General features: G+C 44.9%; 1 protein-coding gene and 1 long non-coding RNA gene across 5 annotated transcripts in view; one reads left to right on the top strand and one right to left on the bottom strand.

Annotated features, from left to right (window-relative positions):
- Window positions 1-1,208: 1,208 nt before the first annotated feature.
- On the bottom strand, window positions 1,209-18,324 carry LOC139705802 (uncharacterized). Of its 3 annotated transcripts, none has more exons than XR_011707645.1 (5): window positions 18,069-18,324; window positions 15,749-15,912; window positions 8,602-8,702; window positions 7,388-7,533; window positions 1,209-1,415 (listed from the first exon to the last, which is right to left on the bottom strand). It is a non-coding gene; the product is annotated as an uncharacterized lncRNA (long non-coding RNA). The 3 variants fall into 3 exon arrangements; XR_011707647.1 differs by lacking the exon at window positions 18,069-18,324 and adding an exon at window positions 16,319-16,652; XR_011707646.1 differs by lacking the exon at window positions 18,069-18,324 and having other exon boundaries at window positions 15,749-15,973.
- Window positions 17,448-18,614, top strand: part of Trio (trio Rho guanine nucleotide exchange factor) — a 333,690-nt gene continuing 332,523 nt past the window's right edge. Inside the window, exon 1 of one of the 2 annotated variants that reach the window (XM_027950370.3) lies at window positions 17,448-17,604. In XM_027950370.3, the coding sequence (XP_027806171.1) occupies window positions 17,448-17,604 (157 nt within the window). The remainder of the gene's footprint in view (window positions 17,605-18,614) is intronic. The other variant, XM_071612702.1, reaches the window with a different exon arrangement.

Below are 18,614 nucleotides of genomic sequence, written 5' to 3'. Positions count from 1 at the left end.
TAGAGTGCACCAAGTGAGAGGCTCTGGGTTCTATCCTCAGATCTGCCCCCTGCCAAAGGATCTTTAGGTAATACCTGTAGAATAAGGGTGTTGATTTTGTAATGCCTTTCAGCTAGAGGGTTCTTAATTCTAAGACAAATTAGAAGGCTACCACAATGGTCTAAACATTGATGATGAGTACTTAGGGAAACATCAGAGAAAATGAAGGGAGGGTCGTATTCATGGAGTAATAATAAAGACCAATTTCATGGAAACTTTGCTGTGTGCTGGGTGGACCACATTCAGCTATTTACACACCTTGTCTAACTGAACTTCAGAACAACTGTGTGATATAGGAAATGCTGTTGTTGTGGCACGGGGTGTTCTGTCACTGAGCTACATCCCCAGCCCTTTTTATTTTTTATTTTGAGACAGGATCTTGAGGAGGTTGGCCTAGAACTTGCCATCTTCCTGCCCTCAGCTTCCAGAGTCTCTGGGATCACAGGCCTGCACCACCATGACTGGGATCCTTGTTTTACAAATAAGGAAATGGAAGCCGAGCTTCTTATGTTTATACAGATACAGTAGCTAGGTTGGAATCTTAACCTGACTCCGATCCTAGAGCCATACTTAGTTACTATGCTACACAGCCTTTCATAATATTGATAGAAATGGAAAGCACTGGATCAATGAAAGACAAGGTAGGTTCATGGTACAAAGGAAGTCAGTTAACATACTATAGAAATGATCCTGAAAGGAAGATCAGAAAGGAAGGAAACTCACCTGGAGTCTGGCTTTCCCTCACTCACATGTGAGTCCAATTGGTGTGGGTGTGCATGTCTATCTATCTGTCCACATATCTTTTACACCCTCACACCCATCCATTCATCCATTTATGTTTCTATCTATCCCCAAACTTCTTCGGAAAATAACTCAAGGAAACTTAAATAAATAGGGAAGGAAAAAACTCTTAAAAATAAAGATAAAAGAATAAAAGCCGTATAACAAAGAGGAATTTTTTGTAAAACTGGTGCAAATAAGCACAAAACTTCATTTCTGAGCATCTTGACTTCCAAGGTATAAAAAGAAACACCGTGAGTTACAGTTCGCATTAACTTAGGAAAGGAAGCACGACCATCTGTCAGCAGAGACAAACTTTCATACTACCAAAATCTAAAACAGTGAACACACGGGTTTTATTTATTAAAATAAATAACATAAGGCCAGTATCTTCAAATGCAGATGAATCCCAATAAAGGCAATATACATAACATGAAATTTTCATTAAAGGATTCCAGGGTAATATCATCTGAAAATGCTCTGTCTGTGGTGGTTTCTAGACTTACACATTAAGGAAATCCAGCCATGTGATCTTCTGCTCCTCTGTAGTTCAATACAGTCTCACCTTCACCTTAGCACTGGCTTCTTCATTTTGCCTAGAGGGAAAACAAAACAAACAAACAAACAAAAACAGAAGGGGATGCCAATTAGATACCTTCATAGAATGTGGAAGAGTCAGGAAGGCAAGACCACAGGCACCCAAGAAGATGTCACCAATGTGGTGACTGCCATGCAAGGAGTGAGAGACAGAAAGAATATGGCTTTTAAATGGCTTCAAATACTAGCCCACCACCTTAGAAAAAAAATCACAGTGATACATTTCAGGTAACAAGACTTTTGTTCTTTCCTTGCATCTCCACAGCTATGAAGAGCTGAGCAGAGGAGAGACTTGCTGAAAGAACACAACCAGAGCTTCCCTCTATAGGTGGGAGGTGTCTACCTGAGTTTTGACTCAGGGAAGGGTCTTTGCATCTTGGAGCAAAATTGAAGGAAGGTAGAAGTGACATCTCTTACCACCTTGAAAAACACAGGTTGCCGCTAGCCAGTGAAGGATGTTGCAACCTGAGAGGATGTTTGCTTACAGGGAAGGAGACATGTTATCCAGGCACCCTTGACCTGCTCACAGAACCCTAGATCAACAGCAAGTGTTAGAAGCTCTTCTTGAACCATGATAGTTAACTCAATCCACATTCTTTGGGGTTCCTCTTTGTGAGATGTTGCAAGTTTCTGGTTGTCACCACTATTTTTCCTCCTGGTGTTTCTGGGTTTGAAAACCATACTTCCAGCCATTGGAGGACAATATAGATGCCTGCTTTCTCCTCTGCAGGAAGATTCAAGTGTGAGTATCTGGGCACCTGCCAGCCATCCTTTCTTTGCATTGCTAATGTCACTGGCCTAGTCAGATCTTTATAACTAGACTAGTGCTCCACAACCTTGTTAGTGTCATGGCACACAAAAAAATAACATCATTCACTTTGTGTAATGGGGTTACAGGGCTGGAGGAAAATGGCTCGGCTCCACCCAGGCCCTAGAAGGCCGCAGAGGTGGGCACAAGCATCCAAAAATTGACATACTTATAACCCAGTCTGGGTGCACCCACTGGAAGCTCTGATCTGGAACACGGAAATAGATGCTTAATTTTGTCCCGTTTCTGTTCCCTTCCTTTGGTTCACATTGTACATATTGCTTAGGTTAATTTTCCCCAATTCAGCAATTTTCATTATGTTACTTTGCTGCTCACATCATGAGCCGCGGCTGCCTATCACCTGTTGGAGTTTTGTTGTTTTTAATTCTTTTTAATTGTTGATGGACCTTTATTTATTTATATGTGGTGCTGAGAATCAAAACCAGTGCCTCACACATGCTAGGCAAGTGCTCTACCACTGAGCCACAACACCAGCCCCACCTGTCGGATTTTTGATGTCCTTGACCTGGCAGTCAAGGGTTGCCACAGCGCTGCCTCTGGTTGTTTTCCAGGATTATGTGGCACAGGCCCTGAAGTCACCACTTCCTCCCATGTGTGCCTTTATCACGCCACTCTTTTGCCTAGTCTGCTCTTTACGTTGTCCTTCCCATCTGCCCTTCAAGATCTAGATCAAATCACGTCACCTCCATGACACCATCCCATAACAGGGTTTTCAAAGGTAATTAACTAGGTTTTTGTTTTAACCTCTTTTCAAGTTTTATGGTCCAATGTTCTCCAAGTCCCTCCCTGTGTCTCAACAGCTCAAGGAGAAGAAAGGTTTAAACCAACCGTCCAATAAATTCAGAAGATGCCATAGTATGTCTTTCCCTCTTGAGATGCAAAGCATACATCTGTCTAAAAGAATTTATTAACTTTGTTTTAACCTTGAGTTATTCAAACTTAGTTCAGCATGGAACTTTCGAACAATAACACTTATTAACTTCCCATGGGATTTGTTCTATAAAGTAGACTTTAGGAAACATAGCTGAGATCTTCCAGATCATATTCAAATAGGCTCCAGTCTCAAATTTAGCTTGCACTTTTATATTACAAGGTAGAAAAAGCTAATTAAACCTGATCACAAAACTAGATAATCTGAACTTCCTATAAATAATCTCTTTCCCAGCAATGCTCAGTACTGAACAAGAAAAGACATAACAGTGGTACCTGTCAACTGTATAAGATCTTAGATTCAGCTCTGTGTTTGGAACTACAGCAGAAGTTTGCTAGGATAAATTTGAGTTTGCTAGGATAAGTTTGCTAGGATAAATTTGCTAGGATAAATTCAAGAATAGTACTAGTAGCAGTAGTAGTAGTAGTACTACTACCAGTAGTAGTAGTAATAGTCGATAATGAGCACCTAAACCAGGGGCAGTGGCACACATCTGTAATCCCAGCGACACAGGAGGCTGAGACTGGAGGATCACAAGTTCAAAGCCAGCCTCAGAAAAAGTAAGGCACTAAGCAACTCAGTGAGACCCTGTCTTTAAATAAAATACGAAATTGGGCTGGGGATGTGGATCAGTGCTTGAGTACCCCTGAGTTCAATCCCTGGTACTCTGCCCCCCCCAAAAAAATGATCACCTCAAAAGAACAGCAATTGAAAGTGCTTTTTGTGTGTTTTAAATCTTTATAACAGCACTATCAGGTATGCTCTATTCTTAATCTCTATTTTACAGGTGAGGAAACTGAGACTCAAAGAGATGAAGTTTCTTTCCCAGTTCACACATCTATGGAAATAGCAGAATATCTCAAATCCAGGCCCTTGATCACCAAAGTCTTGCTCTTGATTCTGTTATGCTGCTCCTCAAGGAAATCAAAGCTCTTCTCTCCCTTGCATAGGGAAGGCGTTTTAGAGGTGCATCGGTCAAATGACAGCAACAGATTGATTAGATGCCTTCTTTATGCAGCTCTGCCTAAATATCTACTGATGTCTATGCTCAGAAGTCTAGTTTCCCTTTATTCCATGTGGGTAGTTTTGTCTCCATAGTTCATTTTAAAGATCACATTGCACTTATTGTTTGTACTGTGAGTCTTGGCCTTTGACTAGAAGCAAATAAAAATTCTGATCTAGGAACTCTTCCCTTGTCACTCCACTGCAAAAGAGGTTTCTCCTTTCTATGAACTCCTTTGGCCTTTATTGTGTCTTCTATGTATTTGAACATATACTCTGTTTTGAAATCATAATTGTCTTGCCAAGTGACTGGGTCTTATTTTTCTAACCGGGTCTGCTCACTTAGTGTTCCTTGCACTGTAATGCTCAGAGTACCTGAAGGTCCGTTGGCTGATTTGTGACTTCCAAATTCTGGAGCATTTCATAATTACACCATATGAACTCCTTTGGTCCAGCAGATTCATCTCTGCCTTCCTTTACCCTGCTGGTCCTCAGGGGGCTGACCCATGGGGACTCATCCATGGGCCCAGATGCTTTCTGGTCTCTGGTTTGATGCAGTCATCAGAAGGGACCAGCAGAGACGCAAGGCAGGGAGGAGAGACAGGCTGGTACTCATCCTCCTAACTTCCTCCTTGTTAGCTACGGGTTGTCATGACTAAGCCACTGTACCCAGAAATTGGGTCAAGAACCATTTTAAGAGCCATTTATTAGCCTCATACTCCACAATCACTAGGAATTCCCACTCTTCTCTTGTTTTGTCTCCTGTCCTTTTGCAACTTCTTGGGCACTTGACTGAAGAGTGAATGTCACCCCCAGCCACATGCCCTACATAAAACAAGTGCCACATGCCTCTCCTTTAGGAAAGTAGGTAAGGCATCCCTATGCCCTGGCTACTTGAGGGGAAGTACCATGTGTTGCAATCATTCAAGGACAACACCTGCCATGAGAGATTCCCAACTGGCCCCAGGAGGCCTGCAGTTGAGGACAGTGAGGTTCAAGTCAGATTCCTGAAGCTCATGGTTGGTGGTACATTTTGCCTACCGGGAGGAATCTTGTATGAGGGCCTGTCTTACTACAGTAGCCTGCTTCTGAACAGTCTGACCTTTTTTAAAAATATATTTATTTTTTAGTTGTAGTTGTCAATACCTTTATTTTACTTATTTATTTTTATGTGGTACTGAGGATTGAGCCCAGGGCCCCACACATGCTAGGCTAGCGCTCTACTGCTGAGCCAAAACTGCAGCCCCCAGTTTGACCTTTTTATCATTTACATTAGGGTCTGAGAATTTCCTGAGATCCCCTGACATTCTATTGCCTTGTATTGAATTAGCTACAGCCATTCTCAGCTAGATTGGATTTTTATTTATGCTTAAACAGCTCTATTGAGATATAACCACATAACATACAATTCACCCATATGAAGTGTACCATTTAATGATTTTAGGATAATCTCAAGGTCGTACAACCCTCACCACAATCTAATTTTAGAACATTCCCATCTTCTCACAAAGAAGCCCTATACACATTTAGAGTTATTTTCCTTTCCTTCCTTTTCAGCCCTTGGCAATCACTAATCTACTTTCTGTCTCCATGAATTTACCTATTCTCCTTTCTATGAACTCCTTTGGCCTTTATTGTGTCTTCTATGTATTTGAACATATACTCTGTTTTGAAATCATAATTGTCTTGCCAAGTGACTGGGTCTTATTTTTCTAACCGGGTCTGCTCACTTAGTGTTCCTTGCACTGTAATGCTCAGAGTACTTGAAGGTCCGTTGGCTGATTTGTGACTTCCAAATTCTGGAGCATTTCATAATTACACCATATAAATGGAATCACTCAGTATTTGTCCTTTGTGTCTGGCTTTTTTTCACTTAGCTTAATGTTTTCATGGCATATTCATGTTATAGAACATATCAGTGCTCTGTTGCTTTTCATGATTGAGTAATATTCCATTGTATAGATAGAAAGCATTTTCTTTATCCATTCATCCGTTGATGAACATTTGGGTTGTTTCTACTTTTTGGCTGTTGTGAACAACACTGCTAAGAACATTTGTTTGTACATTTTTGTGGGGACATATTTTTGTTTTCCTTGGATGTATACCTAGGAGTAAAGTAGCTAGTTCATACGGTAACTTCCAAACTGTTCTTTAAAGCTGCACTGTTTTGCATTCCCACCAGAAATGAATGAGGGTTCCTGTTTCTCTATATCCTTGTCATTGTCTGTCTTTTTATTGTAGCCATTATAGTTAGTATAAAGCAGTTTCTCATTGTCATCTTGTTTGCATTTTCCTGGTGGTTAATGTGATCGCACATCTTTTCATGAGCTTATTGGTTTTTTTGTATCCAGTCTTTATGTCCACAATTCCCTATCCAAAACTTTAGCAGACAGGTGGGTATGGTAGTATACATCTGTAATCCCAGTGACTCAGGAAGCTGGGGCAGGAGGATCACAAGTTCAAGGCCAGCCTCAGCAACTTAGCAAGGCCCCATGCAACTTAGTGATATCCTGTCTCAAAATCAAAAATAAAAATGACTGGGATGTGACTCAGTGGTAGAGCACGCCTTGGTTCAATCCTCAACACCTAAAGGAAAACCAAAAAAAAAAAAAAAACCCAAAACAACAAGAACAACAACAAAAAACCTGAGGAGTCAGATGGAGTTCAGAATTCTGAACTTTCTGAAGTTCATTTAAATTACAAGTTTTCTCAGATATGGAAAGGTAGCGTAATTTGTATCCTCTAAAATGTTTAATATTCTCAGTAGCATCCCACAATCACACTCTTCAATATTTCTGCTGCAAAAATACAATGATTGGACCTAGATGGGATTAAAATATATGATCTTATGTGATGTCAAGTCATTTTTTGCCCCCCAGTGAACTGCAAAAAACACTTGTTTTCCAGAACTTTTGGATTTTGGAATTACAAAGGAAGGACCAAGCCTCTGTACATGTCCTTGGGTTCCAGCTAGGACAGTGAGATAGTCATCATCTGGATGCGCCATCGCTTGCTCCATGACCCCTATGAGCACTGTGCTCTTTAGCATGGCCCCTTAGGAATGCTCCTCAGAGTCCAGCAGGGAGCAGAGTCCAAGGACAGAGCCCTAGGTCACATCTCCTCCCTGACCTGATTTTTCTGTTGCTCCATGCTGACTAAAGAGGCATTCTCAACATAGCACCACATTGCCTCAGGATGGTTGGGGTTACCTTGCTTCTCCAGAGAAAGAGGGGCAGCCAGTGAGATCTTCAAGAGAAGGGTATGGAGAGGTCATGATACCTAGTGCAGGCGTAGGTACTAATCCCTGCACACATATCCAGATATCTCCGTTGCATTTTCCAGACTCCAACTCTAGCTGTAGAGAATGGGGAAGGTTAAATATGGCAAATCAACAAGAGGTTAGGGCTAAGGGTCATTGAAATGCTTGGTCTTCTTCAGCCTCACTGTATCCTTTAAAATGCTATCAGTCTGTGGTCTCCCTACCTGCAGTGGGCCCACGGGGACTTCCTTTGAGAAAACAGATTATAGCTCCTTAGCTATCTTACTGTGAGATATTCTGTCCCAGAATGTGGACAGGGGCTCTCTGTCCTCCCCAACTCTGCTCCTAAGCCATGGTTATCTGCTCAGAAAGAGTCTGTTGCTTAGAACTAACCCTATGATTTTCTGAGGTGCTTTGAGCTAGAGACCACCGAGGTGATCTCAGGAAAAGGGAGTTGGTTGTAAAAGCAAGCAGTGCACAGTGCAGACGATGACAGTGAGCAGGTCTCCACTTGCTCCTTTCTGCTCTGGCCCATCCACCTGCTGCCCAGGTGCCCATTCCTTGCTCCTTGCTCCATGTTTCTAATTCAAATAAGAATGGTTCAGTCTGGCTTGCCTTTTGATGTTCTTACTCTCCAGGAAGGGAGGTAGAGATGGAGGAGGGGCAGATGGGGGTTCCATGAAATAACTAACAACTCTTACAAGTGCTTTCCTCAAAGGCAGGCAAGATTGTTTTCTCAATTTCACTTGCCCAGGATCAGGGACTGAAAAACAATTTTTACTAGGCTTCTTTTCCTCCATGAGAACATCTATCTGACGTCTCCAGAAGAAGATAGCCAACAACAATGGTTTTGAAGAGAAATCAACCCTCTGATGATGTTTCCGTATTGCTTTGTGTAGTTTATGATTTTGCCCTGATAAGCAAAAAGTAAACAAAGGTCCCAGGTGCTTTCTAAGAAATGATTCTCCTGTCGTGCCTGTATTCTCTCACCTCTTTAGGTCCCTGAGACCTGGCAGGTTGGTAGAAGGAGGAGAGAGGCCTGTAGGCAAGCTCTTTGGCTTGGGAGGGAAGGAGTCCTATGGGCTATGGTTGGACACATGGGGTCAACTCTGGAGATGGTCCACAATGTTGGGCCCCATTCTCATGGGTCTCCTTTCCTATTACCTCCAGGTGTGTGGCTTTGCTCTTCCAGCTGTCTCTGCCATGAGGTCCCATTAGTGACTGCAGTGGTCCTAAGTCCACGGGCATCTGATGGATTCTTCACTCTGGGAGATGACAGCAGTTAGTTTCTAGTTAAAACCCCACTGCAATCATTTGCAAAGCTTTTAACAAGCTTTGGCTTCATTTCCTAACATTCTGAGGAGTCTGCATAATCTACTTTCAACCTAAAAACACTTAGAATCTTTCCACACAAATGATCCACATCCCCCCTCTCATTCTAACTAAAAGGCAGAGTCCTTAGAAAGCATCTAGGTGGTTTAAAGTACTGGGGTTCCTGTACCTCACCAAACACATCTCCTATATTCCCCAACACCCAACTACTGGCCCTTCCTGCTCTTGCCTTGGGACCTTGCAGACACTGTTCACTCCCTCCAGTCTCCTCCCCGCTAACCTCCTCTTTCTAATCTTGCTCCAGTGTCACGTTGCTCATAGTCCTATTCCCCAGACTTCTCTTCCCCTTTTCTGTCTTATTCTATTATGTTGAACCTATTTTCGTTTGGCCAGGATGCCTTTTACTTGTATTGGCTGACACACCTCACCCTCTCTAGAAAGTAAGCTGTGTGAAGTAAGATTACTGTCCTATTTTGTTCACTCTTGTGATCATAGTCCTTAAAGAGTGTCTGCCACATAGTAGGGGCTCAATATGTTTACTACATGAATAAATTAAGACTTCTAGAGTAGCTCAAAACTGGACATGGGGTTTTTACATGGTTTCTTGTTTGTTATCAAAGACCTGAAGATTCAGTGAGTAAAATACAAAAATCCTTATCACTCCTGCAAATGAACCAGGGTAGACTTTTCTCAAATTCTGCACTGGAAACAAACAGCAAGACCAGCTCCTTGAGAGAGCATGGTAGAGGCTTTTAATGAGTGTGCCTTCCCCTTCCATTGCTCTTTTCCTTCTTTTATCCTGCATTATTAATGCTTGGTTAATCCCCTAATCTTCTCTATAAGGTAATCAGTGATAAAGCTTTAAGGTGTTAGCACTCCCAGGAGTCTTTATCCTTTAAAGTGAGGACCACAAAATTTCCAGGATCCAAAGGAAGGAATCTCACCAGGTAAATTTTATTTATTTAATTAATTAATTTATTTTTAATATTTATTTTTTAGTTCTCGGCGGACACATCATCTTTGTTTGTGGTGCTGAGGATCGAACCTGGGCCGAAGCATGCGTGCTTGAGCCACATCCCCAGCCCAGGAGGAAGCCATTTGTTTTGTTTTGTGGTGCTGGGGATTGAACCCAGGGCCTTGTGCATGCAAGGCAAGCACTTTGCCAACTGAGCTATATTCCCAGCCCTCACCAGGTAAATTTTAGATCTTGCATATTTTGAGCCAGAGAGGGGGTCAATTTGGAATTCTTTAAATTTGGGGGAGGGACCAGAAAGTCACCAGTTCTAAAAAAAAAAAATGAGTCTGGAACATTGATCAATTTGAAGCTAAGGTAGTAAATACAGATACTGTCATTTCTCCCACTCTTGTCTAATTTATATATTAGAAATAATAAAATTTTGCAACTTCCAAATTTGAGCTCATTTCTAAGTCAAATTTATCTGTATTATCCCCCTCCCATATTGCTGAATTTTCCTGATACTACATCAGGATCTTCATCAACTCCAACCTCAAATGCAGACAGGCAAAAGTATGGCAGAATTTGTACACACACACACACACACACACAACTTTCCTCCCATATACCTCAGATGCTTCCAAATTCTACCCCATTTTTGTTGTTATTGTTTTGTTTGTACCAGGAAATTGAACCCAGAGGCGCTTAACCACTGAGCCACATCCTTTTTTATATTTTATTTAGAGACAGGGGCTTGCTGAGTTGCTTGGGGCCTTGCTAAGTTGCCGTGGCTGGCTTTGAACTCATGACCCTCCTGCATCAGCCTCTCAAGCCCCTGGGATTACAGGCATGCACCACTTTGACCAGCCACCTCCTGTTTCTTTCCAAGGTCATCCCACCTACTGTCTCTTCCATTTCCCACCCAGTCTTCTCTGCTTAATATGGATATTCAGAGATATTTCAATGCCTGGAAAAAACACTGATGTAAGGGGCCTCCAAGGACTCTTTGCCAATCAATCATCCCTGAAGCCCAGGCAGTAGTTCTTGGGGCCCTGTGTCTGTGAATAGGCGTTTAGAATGTAGGGCTCTGACTTGGATCTTTCTAGTTTAGTGGTCACCCCAAATCAATAAAATCCAAGAATCCAGATTAATTTGGACTCATTTGTCAGTAGACTTAGCATTACCTTGAGGAATAAAATGCTCTGGTCTTTGAGGGTGGGCTCCTCTTCATCCATGTGTCCCTTAATTTGGCTCAGAATCAGCTGGGGAGTTCCAGGGCACTCTTGAGTCATACCTCCCCCCAGGATTACACAATGTATGGCATAAAAACTGAGCTCCGGGGCCCATGTCTACTCACTTTTTATACTCATCTCCTTGATAAATTGACAAGTCTAGAAAATTCAGGAATCTTTGTGTTCTTGAGCTCAAATTTAGAGCTAGGATTCCACTATGGTTGGATATGATTTAAGCGTGTCCCCCAAAAGTTCTTGTGTTGGAAGCTTGATCTGCAGTGTGACAATGTTGAGAAGTAGTGTGTAGCCTTTAAGAAGGGGGAACTAGTGAAAGGTGGTTAGGTCATTTGGAGGCACTGCATTTGGAAGTTCTCATGGGATCACGGTTAACTCTCCAAAAGAGGTTGTCATAAAAGAGTAACACTGTTCCCTCCCTGGCTACTATCTCACCATGGGATCTCTCCTCAAAGGTGTTCCTGCCAAGATTTCATCCACCATGATATGACACAACAAGGTGGAATTTTTGCTTCCAACACTGTGAGCTAAATAAACTTCTTTTCTTTATATTTAGACTCAGGTATTTTGTTATAGTAACAGAAAACAGACTAAAACAAGTTTTAAATTCTGGCCAGAATCTCCTGGACATTTTCAGAGAATGTTCTCACATCTATTTATTCTTACAACCACTCATGTTATAATTCTCCACATTCCTCTGGAATGTTTTTCTTTACCTAACTCACCCAAACAATATTCATAAGGTCAACATGTAATCTTTCCTTAGAACGAGTTTCATTAGAAAATTTGGAGGACTAGTTAAATATGTTAGCTCATGCATTAGTTATAGCAAGGTTGCTATAACTGTAAGTATAATAAACTGGGCAGCTTAAAGTAATAGAAATTTATTGCTTCAGTGTTCTGGAGGCTAGAAGTCTGAAATCAAGTGTAGGTAGAGCCATGCTTCCTCTGAAAACTGTAGGCGAATCCTTCTTTACTTCTCCCTTGCTTCTGGTGGTCTTCTAGCAATTTTGGTATCCTTTGGCTTGTAGATATATTGTCCCAATCCTCCATCTTCACATTACATTCTTCCTGCATGTCTCTGTCTTCACACGGCCATCTTCTTACAAGGACTCTAGTCACATTGAATTACTGCAGTATGACTGTAGTCTTAAATAATTACATCTTGCAATGACCCTGTTTTCAAATAAAGTTGCATTTTAAAGTATTGGGGGTTAGTCACTTTTTAAGGTAAAAAAAATGGAGTTTTGTTTTTTTTTAAGTTGGGCATAGGTTTGATAAGAAGGAAAGAAAGTATACTGATGTACACGCTGAAGTGTCTGAGTTAGCTGTCGTTCCACATTTCAGTTCATGCCTTTGGGCTCTAGGCACATGAGTACCTGTGTAATGATGGCAAAGGATCTCTGCATCTTGTAGCCAAGACATTAAACATGAAAGATGTGAATAATATAATACAGTATATGATTAAATGCTAAAATGACTGCTGCTGCAGAATCCAGAGATAGGAAAGATCAATTTGAGTTATGTAGGAGCTTCATGAAAGGGGATGAAATTTGAGCTGAATTTTGAAGGTTGGGTAGGATCAACAGCAGCTGTCATGAAACCCTGTTTAGATCTCTTGCACATGCTTAGATGGAAGAAGGAAAAAAACCCTGTGTGCAGCCTTTTTCTCTTATTGCAATCTGGGTGAGTCTACATGTGTGTCCCACACTTGCACACAAGTCTTCTGTACCACTTTTTGGGGCTGACTACCTGAGATAGAAGAATTGGCCAGAATCTAGTCCTAAGACTAAAGCCCTGTTTTTGCCCAAATATACACCAACTATCCCTACCCACCCTGATCCCCAACACCCTCAGTGGTTATTACACACAGTCAGTCACTTTCTCCTTCAGGCTCACTTTCAACACCCCTTACCCTCACACTCACCCTCCTCCAACATGGGCTAGGCTTTTTTACTTGCCACTTCCCAGGTACCACCAGCAGGGTATTGCAATCTTTCTATGGTAGCTTGCTATCCAATCTGTCCCTCTCCTCCAAGCAATTTTTATTTTTTCAAATTCTTGACCTTTCTCAACCATTTTATTTTGGTGGCAGTGAGGGGGTTCTGTATTCACAATCCAAAAAACGGGGTTATTATGGAAGGGATGCAAAGAGAAATAGGTTGGCACATGGCTTCTAAGTTTTAAGAGATATTTTTGTAGCCTATGGCAGAGAGAATAAGTGGAGGGAAAAGACTGTATTATTGGGGATGGAACCCAGGGCCTTGTGCATGCTAGGCAAATGCTATACTAATGAGATATATCCCAGCTCTTTCTTATATTTTATTTTGAGGCAAAGTTGATTAAGCTGCCCAAGCTGGCTCTGAATTTGCAATCCTCCTGCCTCAGCCTCTTGAGTAGCTGAAATTATAGGCATGTGCCACTGCACTCAGCAAAAGATTGTTGAACATTAAAAGTTTTCTCTTAAAGAGCACAAAGATTATGCTGAAAACAGTAGAAATGGAAGAAAGCATTGTGAAGCTGGAGTGAGGTTCCCCTCCTGTCATTCACATATCTCTATCTATCTCTATATTTTTTTTTTCATTTTTCAAATTTGGGTTGGTGGTAGAGATGGAGAGCATTAAACCCCAACATGACTCTGAGAAAGGCTGTCCCCAGCTAGGCTTGAGGAATCTGAGAGCAGAGATCTTGTTCTTTGTTTCTAGGTCTGGGCAGGCTGGGGTCTGAGCATGCCTGTGAGCAGCTGAGTATTTTCCAGGGTGGCTGGGAGTAGCTCAGGAGGGGCACTGACTGCCAGCAGACCTCAGAGTTCCCACGGTTGGATGAGGAGCAACCGCTGAGGCATGGCCTTAGCAATGTCCGCAATTCAGGAAGGCTGTGGAGTTGGAGGGGAAGGCATGCCAGCATGAATTTAGGATGACCAACAACCAGGTACAACCTTTCTGTTCCCACTTTGAAAACTTAGAGCTGAAAGCTCAGCTATAAGCCTTGGGGTGGGTGGGGGGGGGTAAGCAGCAGGGGGAAAGCACTCAAAAAACAAAGAAAAGCACAAAAGTTTGGGTTTTCCCTGAACTAGGATTAAGCCGTTCTTCCTCTCAAGGGGAATGCTAGCTGGAGACAGAAATTAACCAATAGGGGAAAAAAAAATAAGAAAAAGAAACATTGTCAACAAACCTGAGTTGACAGTTGGTGAAATTTGGGTCTATTGCTTTTTTTTTTTTTTTTAAATATTGACCATCCAGAAAAAAAAAAAAATTCAAACTTCTAATGCTTGGGAGGCTGAGGCAGGAGGATCACAAGCTTAGCTACTTAGCCCTAACAACTTCATGAAACCCTGCTTTAAAATAAAAAACAAAAAGGGGTGGGGCTGTTGCTCAGTGGCTAGCGCCCCTAGGTTCAAACCCCCAAAAATACATAAACAAAAATTAAAAAATGAAACAATAAAACTTTAAAAACAAAATTTTCTCTTAAATAGATTGATGTTTACTAAAAAAGTTGTGAAGAGAGTTCCCATATGCCTTATACTTGGCTTTCCCTATTATTATCATCTTTTATTAGGAGGGTACATTTCTCACAATTAAAGAAGCAATATTGGTTCATTGTTATTTACCAAAGTCCATATGGTATTCCAATTTTCTGATTTTCTCAAGCTTTTATATAACGTGGTTTTTGGTTCCGGGATCTCATCAAGAATACTACAAAGTATTTAGTTCTTATATTTTGTTAGGATACTCATGATTGTGACAGTTTCTCTGACTTTGTTTGTTTGTTTGTTTGTTTTTTGTTTGTTTTTAGATTTGCTTTCTACACTTACCTGGGCATTTCTCAAGTATTTAATTTTTTTTAATATTTATTTTTTAGTTTTAGGTGGACACAGTATCTTTATTTTATTTTTATGTGGTGTTGAGGATTGAACCCAGCGCCCTGCACATGCCAGGCAAGCGCGCTACCACTTGAGCCACATCCCCAGCCCTGACTTTGCTTATTTTTGATGACCTTGATAGGCTGGGATTGTGTTGGTCAAGTAATTTGTAGGCTGTCCTTCAATTGGGATTCCTTTGATGTTTTTCTCACTATTAGGTGTTATGGGCTTTTGGGAAGAAGGACACAGAGATAAAATGCCATTTTCATCACATCATATCAAGAATCCATGCTATCAACAAGACTCATTGCTTCTGATGTTCACCTTAATTATCTATCCAAGAAAGTGTTGGTCATGTTTCTCTATTGTAAACGTACTTTTCTCCCCTCCTTTTCATTTTGTATTCTTTTTTTAAATTATTATTTCTTTTTAGTTGTTGACCTTTATTTATTTAATTTATTTATATGTGGTGCTGAGAATTAGACCCAGTGCCTCATGCATGCCAGGCAAGTGTGCTACCATTCAGTCACAGTCCCAGCTCTCATTTTGTATTCTTTGGAAGGAAGTTCCTGTATGCAGCCCACAGTCAAGGAACAGGGAGTTTTATTCCATCTCATTCAGGGCACAATACAGACATAAATTATTTTTAATTCTTCTGCATAGGAGATTTGCCTGTTTCCCCCTATTTATTTACTTAATCATTTATTTATATCAGCAGATATTTATTTTATACTCTTGGCTATATTCAAATAGTGTGTTATTTATTTTCTTGTTCAAATTTTCTGGCTTTGGCCATTGGGAGCTCTTTCAATTGGATGTTGTGTTGCTTTGACATACCCCCAACATTCTTGTTAATTAAAACAAAACAAAACAAAACCCAACTTTTTAGGTGGGTGTGGGAGAGAACTTCCTTACCTTCTGACACAGCAGGATGCTCCAGGTTCTTGTTAAATATTTCCCGTCCCAGGATTAGAATCAGCTATTTCCCCAAGGAGGACTGGTTCCTTTTGTTGAAGAATGGTACTAAAAAGAAGATCTGGGTGCTAGCTGTGTTGGTTGTCCTCTGCAGGCCCACTTAGCTGATAGAGCAAGGAGATACATGCATTGTGTTACTACCCTGTGTAAACACATATTTATATCTATCTAATCTCTCTCTCTCTCTCTCTCTCTCTCTCTCTCTCTATATATATATATATATATATATATATATATATATATATATCTAATATATATATCTCTGTAGCTCTACTAAGCCAAATAAGAGTTCACACTGATGACTTCAGCTCTGACCCAAGAGCACATGGACCACTCTAGCCTCCTTCTGCTGGTCAGTAACAGGTAAGAGACCTGGTGGCCATCATCCACTATTCATTTATTTAAGTGTCCATTTCCAGTATATATGTGTAGTATATAGTTGAAAGTTGTAGTTTCCGTGTTGGTTTCCCCAGCATTTGATTGCTTAACTTTTGACACCAACCACTTAACTCTGCTTGTAGCCACAAAACCAGCAAACGATGCCTGGCTCTTCCCAAAAGGTGCATTTCCTCTGGTCTCCCATTGTCTTCCCCGCTCGTTTTGGGAGACTGAGCGCAGTGGATCTGGGAGTCTGAGGTCAAGCCGGAGGACGCTCCGGAGATGGAGAGTCCTAGATTAGGAGTCTCAGTTTGAGGACACTGTGGCCTCCGGGACTGGGGCAGATAACCTGTTTTCACGACCTCTTGGCTCATCCAACAACTACTGGAGCTCCACCTACGTGCCAGTGCCCGCGCTGCGCCAGCGAGGGACACACCAGCCCAGTGCTGGAGTCACCGGGCCCGCCGACGACCTAAGAATGAAAGGGCTCTCTCTAGTTCTGGAAGATGGTGCTCGCGGCGCCGGAGCGAGAGCCCTGGCAGGGGGCGCAATGCCCGGCCTGGGAACGTCAGCTGGGTAGGCAGAGCGTTCTACCCTCTTCCTGAGGTATAGAGCTGCCGGGCGGAGACCTCGCAAACCGAACCCTCCCGCAGCCGCCAACCGGCCCTCTGAGCGTCCCGGAGCCCGGCGGGGCCCCGCCCCTCTCGCTAGGCCCCGCCCACCTGCCGAGCCGACGCTCGGGTCCCTGACGAGACTCACCGGAAATTCCCGAAGCCCCTCTTTTTTTCCTTCCTTTCCTTTCGCTGCTCTCCCCTTTCCTTTCACCCGGGTTCCCTCAGCCGTGATTTCCCCCTCCCCCTCCTTCCTTCCCCATTTGAAACCAAGATGGAGGCTCGCGGCTGCCGCCGGCGCCCGTGATCCCGGAGCTCCCGCGGGCCACGGGCCTCCGCCCTCGCGACTGCGTGTCCGGCGCGGCGCGCGTAGCTGCCCGCGTTCCGGCCGGCGCCGCCGAGGCCGTGGCTCCCCGCCTCCGCCCAGCGGTCGCCTCTCGGCTCCCGGGTGGAGTCCTCGTCTATGTGGGCGCGCTCCTCGGGCCAAGCCGCCGCCGCCGCCGCCGCCCGCCGCCCCAGGGCTCTGCGTCCGCGCGCCGGGCGCGGGCAGCTGGGTGCTCGGCGCCGCCAGGCCCGGCGCGGAGCGGGCGGCGCGCGGCGCTAGGGGCGCGGGGCCCGAGGCGGGCGCGGCCGCGGGCGCCGCCGCAGCCATGAGCGGCAGCAGCGGCGGCGCTGCCGCCCCCGCCGCGTCCTCCGGCCCTGCCGCGGCGGCCAGCGCAGCGGGCTCAGGGTGCGGGGGCGGCGCTGGCGAGGGGGCCGAAGAGGCAGCCAAGGACCTGGCCGACATCGCGGCCTTCTTCCGATCCGGTGAGTGCAGCTGTGGCCGGACGGCCCCGGCGGCGGCGCTGCCCCGCGCGCTCGGCCGACCCCGGCGCGCCGGGTGCTCACTCGCCCTCTCGCGGGTCCGGCCCCGCGCGCTCCCGCCCGGGCCGCTGCACCCTCGCCCCGGGATCCCCGACCCACGGCGGTGTCACGCTGCCCGCGCCGCGCCGCCCCGCGCGCGGCGGCTCGGCCCGGGCGCCGCTGACTCGCCTTTCCTGCGCCCGCCCCTGGTTTCAGGGTAAAAATCCCCCGGCCTCTCGTCCCCAGCGGCCAGGGATCCGAGGGTTGGGGCGCAGGTTCTTTGTCTTTTTCGCGAGAGGGCCGAAGAGGCGGCGGCAGGGACGGCGTGGGCGGAGGCCCCTGTCCCTCAGGCGGAGTGGACCGGACTGGGGCCACTCCGGTGCCGGGGAAAGCGAGCTCTTCTCTCTGCCGCCCTGGCCCATTTTTACCTGGACCCTCCTCGACCCTATTAGCAGCCGGGTTTCTCCGCATGGTGTCTCGCTTTTGAGCTCCTCGGCCTCGGTCTACACTTCTGTGAAACGGGCAGCTATGACATCCGCTGCCCAGGGAAAGCGGAGTACCCTGTGGTCGAGCAGAAGGGCGACGGGGTGAGCCATTGTCTCTGGGGACGGCCCAGGAGGGAACGTGGTGGCCCTGGAGGGCGGCGTAGGGCCGGAGCTCGCGGGGTACTGCGTGGGTGGTGTGGCGGTGGAGGCTGTGCCAGGTGGCTCAGTGTCCGCCCCGGCGGAGAGGGGGTGGCCGCGGCGAAAGCGAGCATTGCGACCCGCCAGCGGGAGGGGCCCGGGTGTGCGGCGTAGGGGGCGTGACAGGGCGTCCGCGGGACCCCGGTGGCGGTCCCTCCTCCCACCCGGGACCAGATAACCGGCCAGCGTCCCAGCGTCCGGCTTCCCTGCGCCCAGTCCTGTCTGCTCGCGCGTGGAGGCGTCGGCGGCGGCCGCCTAGTGGCCCGCAGCCCGGAGCGCCATCCCCATCGG

The sequence above is a fragment of the Marmota flaviventris genome, chromosome 5, assembly GCF_047511675.1.
Source record: "Marmota flaviventris isolate mMarFla1 chromosome 5, mMarFla1.hap1, whole genome shotgun sequence".
NCBI lineage: Eukaryota > Metazoa > Chordata > Mammalia > Rodentia > Sciuridae > Marmota > Marmota flaviventris.
This window is presented reverse-complemented; position numbering and strand designations above follow the sequence as displayed.